The 21,584-nt window shown below is 47.2% G+C and overlaps 1 protein-coding gene across 3 annotated transcripts in view; it reads right to left on the bottom strand.

Moving 5' to 3' along the window:
• Positions 1 to 2,432: 2,432 nt before the first annotated feature.
• The window catches only part of USF3 (upstream transcription factor family member 3), a 40,807-nt gene continuing 21,655 nt past the window's right edge, over positions 2,433 to 21,584 (bottom strand). The window contains exons 4-7 of one of the 3 annotated variants that reach the window (XM_080391161.1): positions 19,256 to 19,338; positions 17,621 to 17,717; positions 8,649 to 16,473; positions 2,433 to 3,629 (exon numbers count right to left, since the gene is read on the bottom strand). In XM_080391161.1, coding sequence (XP_080247287.1) covers positions 10,004 to 16,473; positions 17,621 to 17,717; positions 19,256 to 19,338 — 6,650 coding nt within the window. In that variant the 3' untranslated portion in view covers positions 2,433 to 3,629; positions 8,649 to 10,003. Of the gene's footprint in view, positions 3,630 to 7,049; positions 16,474 to 17,620; positions 17,718 to 19,255; positions 19,339 to 21,584 lie in introns of those variants that run through there. The other 2 variants (XM_080391162.1, XM_080391163.1) reach the window with 2 other exon arrangements.

Here is a 21,584-nt window from a genome sequence, read left to right as displayed (position 1 = left end):
GGAGCTGGTTATCTTCTCTAAATAGGAATGCGAGGGAAAAACTAACGTTGAACAGCAGTTGGAAGGCTCGATGTGGGAGGTAGAAGAGCAACATATGGGCTCGCTGAGCTGAGCACAGTGTGTGGAGGGCGAGGTGGTAGCAGTGAGAGAGGGGGAGCTTGGAGAAGGGTGGAGAACAGCACAGAACAAGCGGAAAAACATGAGAGAATTAAGAACAAGGAAAGGCACCTCCAGCCAAAGAGATGGGAGGCAGGGCTGGAATCATCTCCCTGCTGCTACCGTGCCTCCAGCTTCATGCGCCAATTTAAAAAATTTCCTCTTACCTTTCCCCTGCCTGCTGGTTCTGCCTGTGCTCCAGTTCTCCCACGTAGGGGCTGCCGGGCAGGGGGCTGCAGGGATGCCTCCAGCAGCTGGGGTGTCCGGCTGGGCACACGGGCAGCTCCGTGTCTCCCAGCTGTCCCTGTCCGGCCTGGCTATGCAGCCCCTGCACCCGAAATGTGGCTTGTGCCTTTAGTCCCGCTGCCCTTCTCCGGGGGCCTGCCCTCGGCTCGGGGGAGGAAGAACAGCTCCCGGGGGAGGGGGCACCTGCGTTGCCTGACTTGCAGGTGTCCCTGTGGTGGTGTTTCACCTGTCTCTGTTCACCGAGGGAGACGGTGTTAGACAGAGGAGTGCAGGGAGAAAAGCAGAGCTGCAGGAGGTGGGGTCCCTGCTTCCCCCATCACATACCCACCCCCACTCTGTGCCGCGTAAACTGCTGTAACAACTCGTGAAGGGGAAGCGAACAGTTAACTTGTCTGGTGAATCCCCCTCAGTGAGTTTAAGGGTGGGATGCAGGGGCTGAGGAGCTGGAAGGAAGGAAGCAGGAGCTGGAAGGAAGCAGGAAGCTGGAGCTGGCCTGGCTGGAAGTGGTGGCTGCCCCAGTAGAAGCTGCACCTGCCCCGGAGCACCTGCCCGGAGCTTTCTGCAGCTGGCCATGAAGCGCTCGGGCCTGTTTGCCCATCGTGAGATCTCTTTGCTGTTTATGTAAGAGCTGCTAACCCCTCCTTGTGTCATTTTTCTGTTACGTGTTCTGCAACTCCTCTCCCAGGGCTCTGAATCGTTTTCCCAAGGAAAAGCCAGCGCAGCGCTGTAGATGGGTCAAGCGATGGGTCAAGGTGGTGCAGCCCGAGTGCTGCTGCTGCGCAGGTTCTGCTCTACATCTCCCCGCCACAAAGTGACCTGCCTGTCCCCTCTGCCGCTCCTCTTCCCTCTTGGGCACCCGAGGGTCCCTCCCCTCCCCCACAGCTGCCTTGACCCAAGCCACAGAGGAGAGGGGGATGCAGCCACGCACTCCCTGCTTCCTCTGAAAACGCAGGTAAAGCTGTTGCTCTGCTCGGTACAACTCGAGGGTGACAGGAATAGCTTCTGTGTAATAATGATAATAACAATAACACTACCACCCCCTCGCAGTTTAGGAAAGCCGTTAGGATCATGCGAGCTGGCAGTGCTACAACTACCGCCAGACCCTCTGGGGTGGTGGCAAGAGCAGCCAAGGCCGGGGCAGCACGCTGCCTTTTGAGATGCGAAGGCACAGTTCGCACAGTTCGGGGAGTAAACGTTAATTTGTGCACAGCTAAAGGTAGATTTTTGTGCCTATTAAAACAGCAGCACCTATGCTGAGCCAAAGGGTCTTTGGGGGAGGGGAAAAAATTGAACCCCGACAGCCCCAGGGAGGGAGGAGTTCATCCGTGACGTTAACGGAGTGTGTTTGAGGCAGGGCTTGCTGCCCGCCGCTGTGCTCCAGCCCCAGCTTAAGCTGGGGGAGGAAACACTTCGAGGCAGTTTCCCTGGTGCTTGTGTACGTGGTTCCCGCGTGCACACGTGTGTGTGGCAGCACCAGGCATGGGTACGAGCCCGGCGGGCCGAGGGCACCCAGCTGTCACCCTGAGCGGGACCATGGCACAGCCCTGCTCCGTCACCTGCCGCAGTTAGCCGGCGGCGAGGGCATCGGACCAGCCTCGGAAGGTGTTTGGACGCCTCGTGTCCCGTTTCCCCCCCTAACAGGGAAGAGCAGGTGGCTCCAGCAGGGAACACCGCCTTTGCCCAGCGCACTGGCAACACACCGATGCTCAAGTAGCTGTTGCTCCTGGGCGGTGCTCAGTGCGCTTACCGGCCCTCTGCGAGCAGGGACTGTGACTGCTCGGGGACTGTCCTCAGTCCTGCGCGTGTCCTCTTGAAGTTCTGAACGCAGCCTCCTCGTTAAGCCTAGAGTCGTCGAAGTAACAAAATAGGAGCTCACCTGTCAATACTAGAATTTAATTTTAAGAAAATAAATATAATCTTCCATAAAGTCATCTTCCGTGTCCATGAGAACTTTCAGGTCTTCTATAATGTCATCTTCCCTGTCTCGTGAGAATTTTCAGGTTTGGGGGAAAGCAGCAGTACTCAAAGAATAGAGTATTCAAAGAGCATTTTTCTTTTTTTTTAATAAAATACTATCATGTTTGTATCTATACAAATAATTATTACAACTATTAAACAAAGTATTACATTAAACAATAGAAATCTCAGAACTCTGAACAAGATCATGGTTTGGGATATTTACACCTGAATGCAACACATTTGTAAAAAGATGTCAAAATAAACAGAACAAGATCTTATTTACAATTGGAAGATGATGTTCCTGTTCATTCATTTTAGATTTCTACTGCAGAGTTCCTGTTCTCCATTACAAAATAGTAAGGACTTTCCACTGGGGCTTTATCCAAGTAATTTACAGCTGTATAAAACAGAAGCACAGCAGAAAACTCTGTACTGAATATAAATAATTTACATTGGGGAGGGCAACAGCATCTTTGATTAATCTCCTGTGGCAAAATCCCTATTTGCTTCCCTTCTCACAGGGAGCGGGCAGAGCGGGGCACCCCACTGTGAGCTCAGTGGTTTCACATTTGTGATGGCTGAAACAGCCACGCATATTGCAAATTTGGAAACCTACTTGTAAAAATACTTTTGGTGAGGCAGAAAGAAATGTCGGTGTGATTTTTTTTTAATTGATCTCATAACACCTGGTATCAGCAAAATAATAAATGGCTTCTGTGTAACTACGCAGGGCTTGTTTGCAGAGAGAAGGCGGTTTTGTATCGTCGTGACCAAAACCCTCTGCTGAGTCTTTCACTGGTTCGTAGAATAACTTGCTCTGAGTGTAACCAGCAGGAATAAAGTGTTGGTGCTCTGAGGGTTTAGATTTACTCTCGGGATTGCAGAGGCAGCAGGACGTTGAAAACACCCTCATGTGCAAACCCATGTCTGCACTGGCCCGCCCGCCCGCGCAGCTGCTACCTGCGGGTCAGCGGCAGCGGGAGGAGGGAGCAGCGGTAGCACGTAGCGGAGGTTAGGGGATGATAAAGAAGGGAGCTCCTTACAGCACTGCCATCAGCAAACACAAATCTGACCAACTGGGTATAAATAGAGGCAATGCCACTCTTGCCTTTCCAGTCAAAGTGAGATCATTACTAAGGTGATGAGCGAGAAACTTACTTGGGGAATAGCAAAAGACCACAGCTCGTAGCGCAGCTGACTACACTCGAGTCATCCAGAAACGTGTCGATTTGTGACCAAGGCCTTGAGCCAGGACTGCCCAAGCACCTCTGAAGAAGGTGAAAAGACAACAGGAGATAAGAAACAACAAAATGCTGCCTGTTCTCCAGCAATGCCCTCCGCAGTGCCCTGCCTGGTGATTTAGTTACTGCAACAGCACTGCAGTCACCAACCACCGCAGCAGCAATGCGGCTTTAAAGTGCAGTAGGAAATCTGTGCAAAACTCAGGAGGCTCTGTACTAGCACAGCACATTTATTTTTTTTCAGAGAGGTGCTCTTCTGCCTGGGCAGCAGCGTAGTGACTGCAGCTGGGAGCAGGAGCTAGAAAACACATTCCAGTGAGGCTCAGCCACCTGCTTCAGTTCTCGGTTTCCTTAGTTGTTCTTAGAAGAGGTCCTTCCCCTCCATGAGAAGGTATATAAATGTTAATACATTCCTATTTTATTGCCTGCTTTCAATTTAGCCTGACTCTGCTCTTACGCTCCCAGGCTTCTTAAGGGATTCGTCAAGGACTACACTGCCGTACGCGCCAGCCCTGCACCATTTGCTGTTTGTTGAAGCCCTCCAGGCCGAGCTGGAAGCCACAGCTACACAAGGCTCGTCAGCGTGGCCGTCCCACCCTGGAGGCAGCGCTGAGCCTCTCCCTTCTCCTGCTCGTTTTGCTAAATTAAGCAGAACTGGGTATTGGGTATTTTTCCTTTCTTTATAGCCAAACCAAACCCCCACTTAGTGTAAGTAGCCTTCAGCAAGGTAGTACAGAGAGAAAATGCCATACTCAGGCTAACAAATTGCAACTAAAACCAAAAATCTTTTCCAAATGCATCTTGAGAAACAAAGGAGCTGTTAATTGCCAGGTAATTCCTAGGAGAAAGAGATAAATTGTTCATGTCATAGATGTTTGCTGAAGAAAAGGTATTTCCTTGTCGAATTGTTACCAAGTAAACCAGAATCACTTGATCTGCAAAACTTACAGAAGCTCCTTTTGCAAACTTCCTCCCTCCCTCGAAAGCACAGACCAAGTAAGGCGAGCCGTCCTTACCTCTTACCAACCCGGTACCCACACAAACCAGCTTCAGTGGCAGGGAAAAATAAAAGAAAAAAGAAAGAAAAGCACAACAGTTTCCGTTCAACAGTAAAGATGCTGCGCCGGCTGGAACACCCACCTGGCAGCGGCACAAACTCACCTACCAAACCGAACGCGGGAAGCTGCGTGGAACAGCAGGGGTGATTCCTTTACAGTGAAGAGGAAAACCTAAACCATTTCATAATTAAAAACTAACAAAAATTCCTTAACATCTAATTTCCTCTCTTCTGATGTGAAATACCCAGTCCAGCCACTGTTCTTCCTAAAGGCATAGGAGTATGAACACGGGAGAAGCTGAAATCGGTGGCAAACCCATAAGGTGCTCTTAAATCGGGGACCTGGCCAGATTCAGCATTCAAAGACCATCTTGGACAGTCAATTAGACCAAAAGACGGCACAACAGAGCCAATTTTTCTATAATTAAATTGGTTTAAAAGCCAGTCAACAGTGTAAATAGAAATTGGACAAACGCATTTATACGAAGCTCGCAGATAGGTCTGCCTACCTTTCTTTCCATGGCAGTCTTCCCGATCCCACACCAACGCCACAGGATCATTTGGCATCACTTATGGTGCGTAAAAAGACTCACACCGGTATGTGGTTGACCTTCAACAGAAATTGCCACATTCAAGGAGGGCCATGAAATGCTATTTCTCCATCCTGTTCTCAGCAGGTTTCAGAAAAAGTCCTGAGAAGGATGACAAAGTGGCGCGGTGATTACGCAGGAATCGCCATGCCCTGTCACAACGCAGGGTACAATCCTCCCGAGAAGATGGAGGGTCACATGGGAATTACTTTTTGAGCCACATGTTGCAAAACTGTGCAGTTCCTGCAAAATCGCAATAGTCTTTGTATCGCTAAAACACCTGTGCTGTGATTACCTGCACCAGCAAGGTCGTTGGTTTTGGTCACCTTTGTAAACAGAAAAGGGGCACAGGGAAGTTACTGACACAGTAACTGCCTCTTCAGAAAATAATAAAAAAAAAAAATAAATAAATAAAACCCCAAACAAAATGCACAAAAATGTCACAGCTGACATTCAATTGTGAATACTCAGGATCACATTTAACCTCAATACACCGCCAGTGAAATTAATAGCAAAATCAATATGAAGGAATAAATACATAGAATAGAATGGCCTGTTCCAGCTGGGAGGGACCTCAGCGGCCACCCAGCCCCACGGCCTGGCCACTGCAGGGCTGACCACACGCTGCAGGTGGTGCCAAGGGCTCTGTCCCAAGGCCTCACCCCCGACAGGCTCGGGGCAGCCACCACCTCTCTCGGAAGCCTGTCCCAGCGCCTGGCCACCTCCGGGTGACGAAAGGCTTCCTCGTGTCCAGTCCCAGCTCTCCCGGCGCAGCTCCGAACCGCTCCCGCCTGTCCCATCGCTGGACCCCAGGGAGAAGAGCTCAGCACCTCCCCCCCCACCTCCCCTCCCCAGGGAGCTGCAGAGTGCCGTGGGGTCGCCCCTCAGCCCCCTTCGCTCCAAACCAGACAGGCCCCAAGCCCCCAGCCGCTCCTCACAGGACACGAGCCCTGCGGCCCTTTCACCAGCTTTGGTCCCTCCTCTGGGCACCTTCGAGCACCTTCCCGTCCTTCTGAAACGGCGGGGCCCAGACCTGCCCCCGGCGCTCAGGGCGAGGCCGCGCCGAGGCTGGGCACAGCGGGGTGACCGGCTCCCTTGCCCGGCCGGTGATGCTGCCTGTGATGCACCCCAGGGTGCGGGCTGCCCGTGGCTGCCAGGGCACACTGCTGACCGATGCTGAGCCTGCTGCCCACCAGCACCCCGGAGCCCCCGCTGCAGGGCTGCTCTGCGGCCACTCCCCTCCCAGTTCACACTTGTGCCCGGCGCTGCTCCATCCCAAGTGCAGAATCCGCCACTTGGACTTGTTGGATTTCATCCCATCAGCCACAGCCCAATGCTCCAATCTACCCAGATCCCTCTGCAAGGCCTCTTGTCCCTCAAGACAGTCAACAGCACCTCCCAGTTCGGTACCATCAGCAAACTGGTGCGGTCAGCTCCTGCCCCCAGATCACTGATAAACACACTGACCAGAACTGGCCGTAGCACTGAGCCCTGAGGGGCACCGCTGGCCACCAGGCGCCAGCCAGACGTAGCCCCATTCACTGTCACACTCTGAGCTTTGCCCCTCAGGCAGCTCTTCACCCAGCCATCGTGAACCCGCTATCCCACAGCCGGACAACTTGTCCAGAAGGATGCTGTGAGGGACAGTATCAAAAGCCTCACCAAAATCCAAAAAACCTACATCCACCACCTTCCCCTCACCCGCTGGGCAGGTGACCTTGTAGAAGGACATCAAATCGGTTAAGCAGGACTTTCCCTTTGCGCACCCATGCTGACCGTGCCCAGTGATTGCAGCTGACCGTGCCCAGTGATTGCACTATTCTTTAAATAGCTTTTCAGTAGCACCCTTTATAACCTTCTCCATCATTTTTCCAGGAACTGAGGTTACACCGGCAGGTCTGTGGTTCCCTGGGTTCTTCCCTCACGCCCTGTTTGTAGATGGGAATAACATCGGCTGGCTTCAGCAGGGACCTCCCCAGGCTCCCAAGGCTTTGGTAGGTGACAGAGAGATGTCCTGCCCCACCTGCCTGCTGGCTCCTTCAGTACTCTGGGGTGAATCCCACCTGCCTCCATGGACTTTCACGCAACATTCAACCGTTGCAACTGGTCCGTGTGGATTTATAAGCTCACCCCAGTTTTCAGAGACATGATGAAGTAGTGTAGTTTTCCCAGCAGACGAAACCCATGTGGGACTACATGAATGTCTGGGATGAAGAGCAGGATTAACAACTTTTTATATAAAGTCCTGGAAGCCAGAGCTTAATTTTTCACTACTTCATCTTGAAAGCCAAATACACCATTGTGCACACAACTGCATTTAAAGAGAGCAAGAATGGCTGTTTCGCTTCCCTCCTTGAGGTCCAAACGCGTACGTAATGCATAGCATAGCTGCTCCTTCGATACTCATCTTTATCATCCAGAACCTACGGAGCCACTCCTCGTTACGGAACTCATTTCACCACCTGAGGGATCTACTGTGTCAGGGAAATGAATCTGATCACGAGTCTCACCAGGTAACACCCAGACCTGCAGTGCACTAGTCAGTCCAAAGCCGAGGACCGATCGGTCATTGTTCTAACACTCCTGCTCGGCACGGGCCCGGTGCTGCCCTTCGGTCGGTAACCGCGCTTTGCAGCCCGTTTCACAGTCAAACTCGGACAAGCTGCCTTGCTGCAAAGTGAAATAAATATTCTATCTATAAATTTTAAGAAACACAGAGAACGGACGCACCCCTTAGATGTAGGGTCCTAAGGTCAGCTCCATCTGAATTAAAAAGTGATTCCCCATTTGAGTCAGAACCATTTGACTTTGCAGGAAAAACATCAGACCCCAGGTTACAAGAGCAGACATTGTCAGGACAGACTACGGACACAGCCCAGTTGTTTTTTATGCTAAAGCCTCTTTACTTTCCTGAATCAGTGTATAAGGACTTAGCAAAAATGAGGCCTGGGCAGTCAAGCTATGGAAAGATGTTTCAGGTCCCTCTTTGTGGGTCCTTCTTGGAGATGAAGGAGTATCTTCTCTTCTGCCTTTCAAAGAAAAACAAACAAACAAACAAACCTAAAAAAATCCTAGGGAGTCTGCTCTTCCCCAATCCCTGACTAGGAGCGGCATTGGGGAAGAACCTGTGGCAGGTCCCAGGAGCAACAAGACAACGTGCTGGCGGGCAACACACAGGTGTGTCGCGCTTACGCTGCCCCGAGAAGAGCCCTGGCGCAGTTTTTATCGCTCTCTGTCCGGGGAAGCGAGGATTGCGTACAAGGAAACCTGAAGTTACTACACTACTTGAAGAATCAAAACCAGAATGGTATTTCCAAGTACATAAAAATACAAGACAAGTATTTCTGCCTTGTTTGAAGAAAAAGCATGCTACGGAGCTAATAAATAAATAAAACTTACCCAGTTCTTCCCTTTAAAAGAAACAGGAGAGAAATCTGTGAAAGTACTGGAGACTCGGCCAGCGCGCGCACATTCACTCCATCTCTCACGCACATACAAACGCATCTCCCTTCCTCCTGGGGCTTCAAATCACGTCTTCCTGGCGCGCAGCGTTTCCGTCCTGACACATTCACGTTCCTCCTTCAGCCACAATCATACCGGTTTAGACAAAAGGTGCGTTCAAGTGCAGAATACCGACATTATACGGATTATTAACTCAGGCTCGATCCTGTCAGCAACATTAAGTAAAAACTGTGGCCCCAGGGATCCCTGCTCATTTTTTGCAGGATGCCACAGGCTCAGTCCTCCTCCCGTGTGCTGTCTGGTACAACAAAGGGCTGTCACTCACAGAAACCAGAAAGCTGGTGCTTGAGCACGGGCCAAAGAAAAGGAAAGGGGAAAAGGAAAAAAAAAAAAAAAAGAAGAAAAAAAAAAAGACATTAAGAAGGTGCTAAACAAGGTACAAAACCCACCCTGAGGTAACTTGCAGCATACAAACAATGAAATGGCAACAAATACGACTGTTGTCTCTGCTGACTACACCAGGAGGAGTTGTAAGCTACATTAAAACGTTGCCCAAGTTCAGCAGTGACCGAAGCCGTTGTTAAAACACATCCAAACAAAAGTCTTCGAAACAGAAAGTCATGGGCTAAAGAAATCTGAATTTTCTAAACCAGCATTTTTAATTGCTGACCACGGAAACACATCGTAATTTTTGCCAGGTAAAGTCAGCCTTAAGTCAAGTGCACGTGACAAGCTTCCAAAGGACAAAAGCAGCACAACAAATGCCTTTATCAATTAGCGCTGCATTAACACAGACTTGACTTGCACTGAGACTCCTGAAGATATTTTACAAAGGAAAAAGAGAAACCCAAGCCACTTCAAGTTTGTCTGTAGTTTCAGGTAAACGCATCAGAAACAACCGAAACCTGTAGCATTTGTTTCCTGTCTCCCATACGGATACTCTCACTCCTTTCTTTACATCCACGAATTACTGAGGGTGGCCCTTACCCTGGAACAATCGCACATCAAACCTGATTGTTGGAAAATCAACAACCAATATTTGCACAGCTCTCAATGTTGCATCCTTACTGTTTACTAGTAAGTAAGCATTGCTATAGGCACTGGTGCTTTAGAGTTAGTAAGGTGGATGGAAATACAGTGTGTATATAAATACGAAAAGTACCCATATACATACATTTAGGCAAATAAACAGTGACGCTATGAATGGTCTCTTCAGAGATGCCAGTAAGATCCACTTTCTTTTTCTTAAATATATAAACAATGCATCAGACTAGAAGTCAGTCCATTCCTTTTCATACAGCTGAGCTGCAGTCGTGACCTAGAATATGGCTTATATTGTGGGCAGGGCGGTTGGAGGACTGCTTGGAGGAATCTGAAGCAGATGTGTTTGCAATGGAAAGCAGCGGTGACATTGCTGAACCATCTGGAGGAAGAGCCGTGGCTATTTCTGGAAACAAAGACGTTAAGTTAAAATTGGATAAGTGCGACGTGTTGGTCATGTGCATTGGCGGCATATCGGGAAGCAAAGGAAAACTGGGCTGAGCAAAACCAACAGGCCTGGGAGGAGACAAAATGGATCCAAATCGATTGTTTAAACTTCCGCTACTCGGCTTCTCCGTGCTTGGGTTAGGAAACATTTGATTGGGAAAGTAAGGGATGGAAATGTCATTGGAAAGGGTAGGGTGGGCAGGAGAGTAAGGTGGGTAGAAGGATGGCAGCGTGTTCTGAGGATCGACTGGGATCAGAGCTGGTGTTCGAGTGGCACTAGGCTGAGTGACTGGTGGGATGAAAGAGGCGTTGGCATTTATCGGTGGATTCATGCCACCCTCCGGAATAAAAGGGAATCCAAAATTCTGAGACAGAGTGTGTTGGTCAGGGGCCGCGTTATCATTAGATACTTGAGGGCCATCAGACATAAATCGGACAATGCTTCCTCTTTTTTCTATTGCAGACTGCTGGCGCCCAAGGATCATACTGCTGCTGGTGGACAGGGGAAGGTGGGGAAGGCTAGAATCGAAGACATTTCCGTGTCTTTGATTTCCGGATCGATTCCTTTCGGGCTGACGTATTTTAGAACCTCCGTTATCTTGCAGAGGATGTCTTGACCGCTGAGTAACTGAAGAATTTGGCTGACGAACAGAAGGTTGCCCTTGCTCGCCATTTCCGTGAGAAACCGCAGGGTGAGGGTGAGTTGGCCTCACAACTCCATGCATGTTGCTAGAAACTGGCGTATTCATGTGGCTCTTAGTTCCGTGACTGTCTGTCATCCTCATGGGATTGGACTTCTGCACAGAGATGTTTGGGCTTGTATTGCGACCTTGAATATCTCCCGAGGAAGAAGAACTCGAAAAAGGAATAGTCAAAGAACTGTTCCTTGTGTTAATTGCACCGATAGACATGTCACAGCTCTCCCTACTCTGGCCATCGCCATCTCTTCGGATGTGGACGCTTTCGCGCGCTGGGGGACAGCTGTACTCGATCGTGGAGGAGGCGCCGCACTGCGTGTTCCTTTGATGTTCTGGGATCGATCTTTGGCTTCCACTAACTTGATCTCCAAGGTGAGGGGCAAGTAAACTCTGCATAAAGCTTTGGTGGCACGTGTTTTCATTTTCCCTCGATGGCAGGGTGTTTCCTGTTGGAATACCCTGCACCGGTTGGTAGGGCAATCTCTTCTGTCTCTCTATGGAGGGCCCAGTATTTTGACCGATGCGAAATGCTTGCGACTGCATGCCCCTGAGGGATGACACAGAATTACCGATTTCGCTGTTTCTTGAGGCCTGTACATCAAAATTGCCTGTCGGTTGCTGATTGGGTCCAGCTGGCTTAAATGTTTGACAATCAGAAAGCCGCTGCACGTCTGAGCCAACTGTATGGTCGACAGATAAGCGGCCCTGCATATTATGAATCACCAACCCTTTATTTCTAGAAACATCGAGATAGCTTCTCATTTCAAGCTGGTCAGAAACCCTAGGGCCTTGAAGAGCTATTCCTATTCTCTGCTCTGAATTAGAGGGCGTCTTCCCAATGAGAGCCTCAGCAGAGTAGCTGGAAACTCGGTTCCTCTCCTGCCTATGAGGGGTGCACGTCATATCGGATGGCCTGGTTACGATGCTTGCCTGGGACACCATTTGCTGCTCTAAGCCTCTGGAGGTCATAAGTCTTTGCATCTGATTGTGCCCTGACACGTGTTCAGAAGCTGACCCTTGCTGTCTGCTGCTAACATCTTGTTGCTGTTGATGCATAATATCCTGATTCATATGACTCTGAGGATGGTTGTGATGGTTTCTGCTTGTTGCAGGATTTTCACAGTTCTTTTCAGGCTGGGAAGCTCCAAAGTGCTGCTGCATCTGCTGCTGCATTTGCTGGTGGTGAGGATGAGGCTGACCACCTTTCTGCCGCGTTTGATCACTTCCATGGTGTTTTTGTTGGAGGGAAAGTTGCGTGGCTGTTGTTCCCTGGATGAGATTGCGTTTCTTTTGCATCTGCACCTCCTGCTGTATCGTTCGCTGTTGGTGGACACTGTGGGGTTGAGAGTGGACCGAGTTTTCCCCGTGAGTGACGTGGTGCTGCAGCTGATACAAGTGATGCCTTTCTCTTAACTGACCAGCCTGCTGCTGCTTTAAGTATGGATGATTGCTGTGAAGGTGAGATATTCCTTGAGCAGGAACATGCTGAATCGGCTGCAAGTGCTGCCCTGCCGGGCCTTGCTGCTCTGAAATGGACGGCTGAGAACCGCACTGAACTTCAGTTTGCCTTAAAGCTGGTGTTACAAAGTTGCTGTTGGGTGGGAATAACCTATTGAGGCCATCGGTGTGCCCTTGATTGCTCACTGATGCCACCGAATTGGATGAATTAGGAGGAATCTGGCTGACTAGCATCTGCGTTTGATCAGCAATACTCTCGGGTGTTCGGTTCATCAGCGCCATCCCCTCGAGCCTTATGGGCGTCGTCTGGCACTGCTTTTGCCTCTTCGCCGTAGAGAGGAGAAGGTCATCTTGAACAGCCCGCTTGGCTGAGTCTTTGCGACCTTCATGATTTTGCTGCTTTAAGTGCGAGTCCTGCAGCTGGGGAGCCTGCATGGTGCTTGCCCTGATAGCGTTCAGTTGTTCCTGGGCATAGTCACTCATCATAGCAGGTCCAGGAGACTGGTTGAGGTATGTGCTGGACGGAAGGGAGAGGCTCACAGTTGCAGGGACGCTCGCTGGCTCTGAAGGCTGGGATAAACTGGAGCAACTCACAAGGGGATGGACAATGCGACTCTGGTGTATCAGATTATTCACGCTTAAGCTGGTTATGCTTGGTGACTGGGAAGCGGAAATCTGAGAAGAGGCGTTTGATGTTTCCACACCTCCTACAGAGCAGCTTGGCTTTTCGACCGGTCTATCGACATGCGCCTGTACTGTATCTGGAGCACTGAATTTGTTTGGTGCCACTTCCAACGGCCCTGCACTATTTTCTTTCACTGGTTGAGGTTTAAAAGGCTGTTGCTCTCTCTCCAAAGGTGCAACCTCCGTTGACTTAGAGATGGCATCCCTCATGTTAACCTGAATTCCTCCTCCACCTTTCTCAAGGCTCTCCTGGTCAAAAATAGCTCTTGCAGCAAGAGCTACAATGTCAGTCTGTTCTGAAAATGTGCAGCTGTTACATGTACTGGTTGAGGTGCTGCTCGTAACGTCTTCTCTGGTGGTATCTGGCAACATAGATGCAACTGAGAAGCCTCGACTGCTGCCAGAGCTAGTTGACATCGGGGAGTCTGCCTGCCTACTAGTGATAAGGGAAGCACTGACTACTTCCTGATCAGAAATGCAGGAGTGATGCTGTGAGAGAGCATCACCTTCCGTGTTCATTAGCAAGAGTTCCTGCTTCTCAGGCAAATCAACATTTGATTCTGATGATTTAGAGTTTTCCATGGGAAAATTAGAATGCTCCCCCTGAACAGTAAATGAAGAGGTTTTTTCCACAGCTGTTCTTTCTTTCGTGAGATCAGACAGCATTTTGGTTAGTCCCTGTCCTTCCAACAAGTCCGCATCTTGCATTACCACTGAGGAATCCTGCACAACGCTGCAGGACTCTGAAATCGTTCCTGCCTTGGAACCTGGATCTGCTGTGCTGCTCTGCGCTGCTGATGTCCCAGCAACCTGAGAATGTGCCACATGTGCTTCAGTACGAGAGGACGTTAAGGTGCCAGGGGGTTCACAGGGTTTGGGAGACTCTGACAAGGCAGAGCTGGTTGGCGGGCGGTTCTGAGGTCCACGGGCCTGCTGGCCAGGAGCAGCATCTTTGGAGGTCGGCGGGATGAGCGGCAGCTGCTCTGACACCACAGACTCCAGGGCCGAGGAAGAAGGTGCCTCTGCTGAGCTCGGCTCAGGGGCAGAGCAGGTTTTCACCACCTGTTCAGAGCTCACGCTCTCTTTGGGACGACAGTCAGAGATGCTGACACTGCTTGATGCTGCCACACCGCTTGCCTGCGATGTCGTTAAAGCTTGCGACACTGCTGGAGTGTTTTCAAGCAGCCCCTCACCATTTGAAGGCTTTGCCGCTGTTTCCACAGGAGCACAGTCCACCTTCCCTGCATCTTTGCAAGGAACTGCTGGGCAGGATACTTTATTGTTGACTGCCTGGTGCTTCTTTGTATTTGGCTTTTTGTTTGTCCTTTTGGATTTTGCACTGGATGGCAAACCAGCAGCCGCTTTTTGGGGAGAAGCATTTATTGAATTAGATGCACTAGTTAATACCGAAACCTCTGCAGGTACTGAGGATGCCACCGAAGCTGGTAATGCCATGCAGTTAACCGTGGCAATCTGGTTACTGACAGTTGTGGGATTGGTAGGGTGGCTGAGAGACAAGTGTAAGCAGCTCTGCCCAGCCATTTGCGATATGCTTTGATTGAGGTTAGCTAAAGCACCGAACGTATTGAGGGCAACATTGGTATTTGGATCTTCGCTGGTGGTGGGTTGAATAATTTGCATAGGGGCTTGATTTGAAGCTCCGGATGAAGACATCACAGGCTGCAATGCAAAAAGCTGCCCGTTCAGTGAGATGGTTTGAGGATGCTGTTGACTGGACATGGTAACTGAAAACGTTTGTGTAGAGCTAGAAGATGGCAAAGAAGATGGTCTGGGTAATATATGGACAAGGTGTTTCCCTCCGAAAGTCTGCTGGAGAGAGGCATTTTGTACGGAGCTGCTGGAGTTCGCGATTGCAGTCGGCCCGTTCACAGGAACTCTTACAGAAGCAGAAGGCTGAGCAGAGAGGAGGGGCAGAGGATTCTGATTAGCAGCTTGTATAATTACAATTTGCTGACTAACGTTTTGGCTGGGAACTTCCGCTCTCACAATTGGAGGGCATGGAGCGGGGTTTGGAGGCTGGAGGATGATGACGTTCTGGTTGGCTGGTGCTCCTGTAACAGCTGACGCGACTGGCTGAGCCATCTGAATCACCTGCATAGCTGAATTCAATGGAAGGATATTTCCTGCAGGCTGAGTTTTCACCTGCGGCTGGCTGATTAATGGCTGCATAGGTAAGGGTGGGCACGAGGGCAAGGTAACTACAATCTGTTCAGCTGCCTGGCCATCCCCAGGCAGAGAAGTATTCAGACTAATACTCGTAGTCAAAGGCCTGCTGTGAGCAGAAGATACAGTGCCGGCACCATTAACTGGCTCGTTTAACAGAGCAGTCATTATACCGGATGGCGTTTGGCTGAGTGGCTGAACGGTATTTCCCGCCAGCTGCAAAGTTGTCCATGTGGTCTGTGTGTTTCCAGCTGAAGGCATCCGCGTAAGGCTACTCATGTTTTTCAAGTCTGAAGTGCCAACACCTGAAGAGCCTGAAAAAGCCCAGCAGTTCTCCAGGGGACTGGCAGGCAGAGTGCTTATTGCCATTGCAGCCTTCGCTCCCTCTGCTGCAGAAGTCACAGGCAATCCAGCGCTACTTACTAAGTCTGTACTTTTGAGGGCATTTACAGAGGAAAAGCTGTCTGCAGTAGACAGTCTCACAGATGGCACGCAAGCTGTGTCTGTGGTCGAAATGACACAGCTTTCCTCAAGGTCACTCCTAGAACTCTGTGTATTTGAGCAAGTTGTGTTCACCTGTTGAACTTGGGAGGCTTCCATGGAGGCACTGGAAGGAAGGCTGATGGCCTGCAGGAGCGTTTTCTTTGTTAGTTTAGGGCCCTCCTCCTCATTTTTACTTTTGGGGAGATTCTGATCATTCTGTGGTGCATTACTTGATGAACACTGTAGTTCCTGTTCTGTTCCGGACTGAGATGCGCTCTGCAAGCTGGCAGTGGCAGCGGCGAGCACACCTCGCTCATTCTCTGCAGTGGAAAGCTCAAGGACGTTCCCTGCTGCAGCTGTCTGAGCGGAGGCCAGTGGAGAAAGAGTAGTTTGTGACCATGGCTTGTTTTCTGTGGGGTAAATACCAGAAATTGTCACAGGAGTCACTATGTTGCAAGTTCTCTGGACTGGCACAACATTGGCTGTTTGCTTTTGTAAATTATGACCAACATTGAACGTTATACCCTGGACAGATGCTCCCTGGTTATTTCCATTGGGTTGACTCCCGTTTGAATAGACAATGATGTTCTTTTGAACCTGGTCACCGGGAATAACAACAGAGACCTTCGCGTTTTTGAGATTTCCCTTCCAGTGGATTGTAGGGTCATCATACAGGCAAATATCATTTGCTTTCAGTAGCTCGATGTATCTCCCGTTTTCCTTTTGCAGTTCATCCAACTGTTTCCGGAGTTTTTTTATTTCTTCAGCTAGAAAACAGTGGAGAGCACTCCATTACATCAGCACCGCAGCAAATACCAGGTAATGTTACCACATGATTTGGAGAGTAAATACTATGTAGTATTGAAATAAATTGTTAATGACATATGCTCTCTTCAAACAGTTCACGTAACACGAATGTGTTCACAAAACGTAAATCCTGATAAGCCCCTCTACTGAGTGGGAAGGTGAATGAACTTCACAGACTATTCCATCACCAATAGCAGGATATGTCAAATTACTGAGTTAGAAAAAATATCGGGACTAACTCAGATGAAAATGAACACTAATCAAATTGTTTAATTACTGAAAGAAAGACAAGCATATTGATTTTTTTTTTCTCTTTTCCCTGTGCCTTTGCAAAGGCTAAAACTGTTTTTATTTAATTGATAATCTCATGGCTTTCCAGGACAATTAAGTTTCATTACCTCTAAACACGATATGCAAAATTAAATACAAAGCACTTATGTAAAACCACAAAAACCAGCAACGCACTTGGAGATGGCTCATCTAACTAAGAAAATCACCTAGGGTTTCCAAACCCAATTACAACAACAAGATAAAACCCAAACTATTTAGAATTCCATTTTATGGGTAGAAATTAAAATCACAAACCGCAACATTAGCTTTGAGATTATTTCTGTCATACTTCCATCACTGTATTTTTACACATCTATTTAAGAAGATTTTTATACAATACATTGTATTTTTATAAAATAGGCACTTTTGCAGCATTTGAAAGGAATAAAAAAAAAGCTCTATGCATGAAGGAAACTATGGTTTTGACGACAAAAATTCAACTGAAGTTTGTCAGAAATTATGCTGGTCACTACAGTAGAATAAATCAGGACAGAATCTACTAGACGATGTCACATCACTTAAAAGCTCTGTAATTATTTTACGTCACAAAGCCATTGCTTCATTATGTTATACCTATGTGCAAGAACACGCACTTGGGCATTCTGTTGGCTTCCTGTTCCAAGATATTCTAAGCAGCTGTATTTTTCCTGTATGTGCATAATGTCTTGGGATTCCCAAGTATGTTGATCCAGGCTTTGTTGTTAATTAGTTCTAACAAACTACACAGTAGAAGTGAGTGACAGAAATTCTAGAGTCTTCAGCAGCATCTGTACTTACCCTGTTCATTGTTCCCTCCATTTAACAAAAGTTCGTCATTCTGTCTTTTCATTTCTGTTATATACTTAAAGGCCTGATCCAGGATCATGTTCTTGCTCTTTAAAAGAGAACATATACATAAAATTAGGAGAAAGGTCTATCATTGGTAGGTCCATTAATAATGAGATTACACTTGCTCCAAAAGGTCTTTACTTTAAAAATACGTTAACCTGAATGATTCCCTGAATATTGCTGGGTGGTATTTTTTTGGTTTGGGGAGTTTTTTTGTGTGGTTTTGTTTTGTATTGTTTTTTAAGATGAATCACAGGTTTCATGAATGATATTGACCCTAAACTATCATGAGTTTTTACAAAATAACATTTTCAGTGCTGGAGCTGACATTTTCCAATGCCTGAAGCTAGATGCTAAGGCCACAGAACCTGAACAGCAAGCATAATTTCTTGCTGAGCAGCCTAAAATTCATGTTCACTAATAAACCTATACATCACATGAAATTTCCAGGATACTGCCTTGTAAATATTTTATTAGAAAAGAAACAAACATGAAACAATTATCCAGGGAGGTGTATGCATAATTTTGAAAGCAATATACTGGAGAGTATGGAAGAGAAAATATGCCATAACACCTCACCATCTTCCTTTTATGAAACTATGCTTATTCTGCCTGTGAAACTTCTTGTTCACTTCTAATTTCTTCTTCTACTGTTCTGTAGGAACAGTCTCTGCTGTAGATTGCCATCTTGAAAAAGATGCTTCTGTGCATCAACTTCAAACCATTTGTCTTGCTTCATCTTTCACAAGGACAGTGTCTTAAATTTACTATTATTATCTCACTTTCTGAATTGCTTTCATCCCATTATATGAAAGATGACAAAAAGAAGCATGCATGCAATTCTATTTACACCTTAGGACATTAAGTGATCACCAGCAAACGGGGACTGAAGAATGACCTGAAAAATGATCTTGCTTAACACATAGCTTTCAGCACTCGGGCATCATACAGACCACATTAAACAGAATCAGTAGAAAACAACTTGACGAACAGGAGTCACACAACATAATCAGCAACCCACTGTCCATATCCAACCTACTTCTGCCTGGCCCACCAACCCTCCTACGGAGGAAAAGGTGATCAGCTACCCCTCTGCTCAAGGCAACAGGACAGGCAGCAGCCAAGAGAGGATTTTTACCTTCTGTTGTTACTAACGTGCAGGCACCCTTAATGAGAACTTTGGAAAGCTGTGAATCAAACGCACAGGCAGACTTCAGCAAGCTAACCAAATCGCTGTGGGCAAATTAAGTCTAGCTTACACTTGCTCATAAGTACTGTGCATATGAATTGAGGAGAAAGTCAGTTACATGTCCAGCCTGTAGCGCTTCATTCCTTCAGCAGTCACAGGCAACGCTTTCAGATAAAAAGCTCAAAAATCTGTGTAAATACATGCGTGTGGCCCTGCACTTCCAAGAACAAGTTCTATTACAATTACTTTTTAAAATACTAATAACTAGTAAGATTTCAGAGTGTATAAATTCAGACAGTCTCAGACAAATAGTGAAATAAGCATTTATACTTCTACAGACAGAAACACACAAGCATTTTACAAGAAACTTGTATGCACTCTGAACAGACACTCACCTGCTTAAGTGCTGGAGAGCAGGGAATGAGTTCTCCAATTCTGTTTATCCCAGCATTAATCTTCTTCTTTCGATGTCTCTCCACTAAGCAAAAACAATATGTGCTGCGTCATGTGGTTGGGCAAGTCAGCACAATGGCAGCACAACTAGGACCAATGTAAGGGCTCATAAATACATTATTTTGTGACATATTGGAACCCTTAGTAACTTGAGAGAAGAAAAAAATTCCTCTACAGTAAACCTGTTACTGAACTCGGTGGAATTGAGAGCTGTAATGTAAGCAGCAGTATCTTTAAAAGGTGGGGATGCTCTAGACCCCTCTGTGGAAAAGAGGAGTTACTGCAACTCAAAATTCAGGTTTTGATAATGCTTCATAGCTGAGTTTTACGACACACTTTTTCACAAGGCATACAGAAAGCAAACGAACCAAGATTACAGAAAGAATCCATTTCAGATTTCGGAAGGAAATCTCTCTCTCTCAAATAGTAATGTCTAGTTTAGCACCAAAATAGAAATAGTTTAGATTTTACCAGTTTTCAATCTTCATTTTAAATCTATATTGATGGAGCAGCCAACAATGAATATAGCTGAAGCTCTAGGTATATGGACTACCAGTTACTCTTTTTATGTTCTAAGGTGTAACTGTTCCTCAAGGTCTAATTGTGACTGGGAGTGAAGAAAGTATTGAACGAACAGTATTGCCAGTGAATTACCCGTTTTGGAGAAGGTCAGAAAATGCTTCATTTACAGGCCTCACTAGAGGACTGTAACTCTTCATAAGGCCTACACATTGGCACAAAGGGTGTACACTACAAGTCTAGCAGTGCAAACACCTCTGGGCACGTTTTTTTCAGACAGTATTAATCTCTGTTTTCCACCCACCATAGTCCAGCTTCTTTTAAATACAGTTCACTCTCATGTAGCTGTTTCTCTGACTGAAAATGTTTTGGTGTTCTATGCAAACTAAAACTATTAGATGCCTCTTTTGCAAAAAGCCTGAAAAAAAAAGTTCTGTCACGGCTTTGTCAAGGTGCAAACCAATGTATGGCTCATTCACTGTGCTGAACAAACCTTGTGGTTTGTGCAGCCGGGCTGCTTTTAGTGGCACACAGAAACACTAGTGACTATTTTATTGTACTCCTTTATAAAGAATATACTGATTTAATTTAAACAGTTTTATTTCAGTAGTCTGTCACTTCAATTTATGTTTCTCAAACTAGTAAATTATTTTTTTTATTTCAGGACAGACCGGTGGCGTTGACAGGGACAGGCAGAAATACACTAAATACAGCAAGACCAAGTCTCTTCTGCAAGAACATTACCACATAAATCAGAGCAGCTGTATAAACATTAAAACACATGATCCTTGCGACTTAATTTTTATATATCTTACTAATACATACAGATATCACAGTGGTTGTGAAGTGCTATTCCATTGTTTTGATAATATTTTCCACACTCTACCCAAGCTTGTCCAGGCATTAATGACTAAGCAAGCTACAGGGCCGGAGGGAGCTGGTCCCCACGTCTTGCAGAGTTCAGCCCAGTAGATGGAGACTCTGGAAAGCTATCAGCAAGTAAAACAGGAACTGAGAATTAGAATGAGGTCGGCAAAGTAAACTCAATAAGACTATTTCCTGGTATTTCCTAATCCTTAAGAACCCGGCCACAACCCGGGCACAGCCTGAGAAGCACTATATTCCACAGCCTTCCCATGGAAACTACTCAGCAGTTTTTCAGTTGAGTTTGTGAAGACCACACAGTAGTGCTGTTTAATAAAAGAAGAACCGGAATAAATTTCTTAGGATAAACCAGGCCAAAATCCGTCATACTTTTCCCCACTCGGTCTTTCTGCTGCTGCTTGTAGAAGATACCATTGGAGCTAGACACTGACTAGTCTCTGCCAGAGGGATGTGTCTCCTGCAACATACATCCAGTATTCAGACAGAATTTCTGGGATGCCAACATGAAGGTGGGTGCCTCAGGGACAGGCTACAGGAATATTTCTAATCCAGGGAAACTCTAAAGCTCCCAGGTCAGATATATGTTCTCTCTTTTAAGAGAGGTAGGTGTTATTTGTGTGTGAATGCCTGTGTGTTTATTTTTCTTTAGAACTGAACACAACTGAAATTGTTTCCTTCTTAGTTTACTAGCACTGGAAAGCCAGGGGCATGGTCCTGCTTTCATACTGGGGCATGCTGCAACCTTGTGCTGTGAAAAGCGACAAACCAGAAACAATCAAGAAGCTCTTCCGCACAGATATTTTATGCAAGGACACAGAAATGTCTTTGGTAAAGTGGGTTTTTTTAAGTGCAGTAAACGCCTACAGG

This window comes from Falco punctatus (assembly GCF_963210335.1).
Source record: "Falco punctatus genome assembly, chromosome: 6".
Taxonomy (NCBI): Eukaryota; Metazoa; Chordata; class Aves; order Falconiformes; family Falconidae; genus Falco; species Falco punctatus.
The sequence above is the reverse complement of the archived record's forward strand: the minus strand, read 5'-3'. Positions and strand labels throughout refer to the sequence as shown.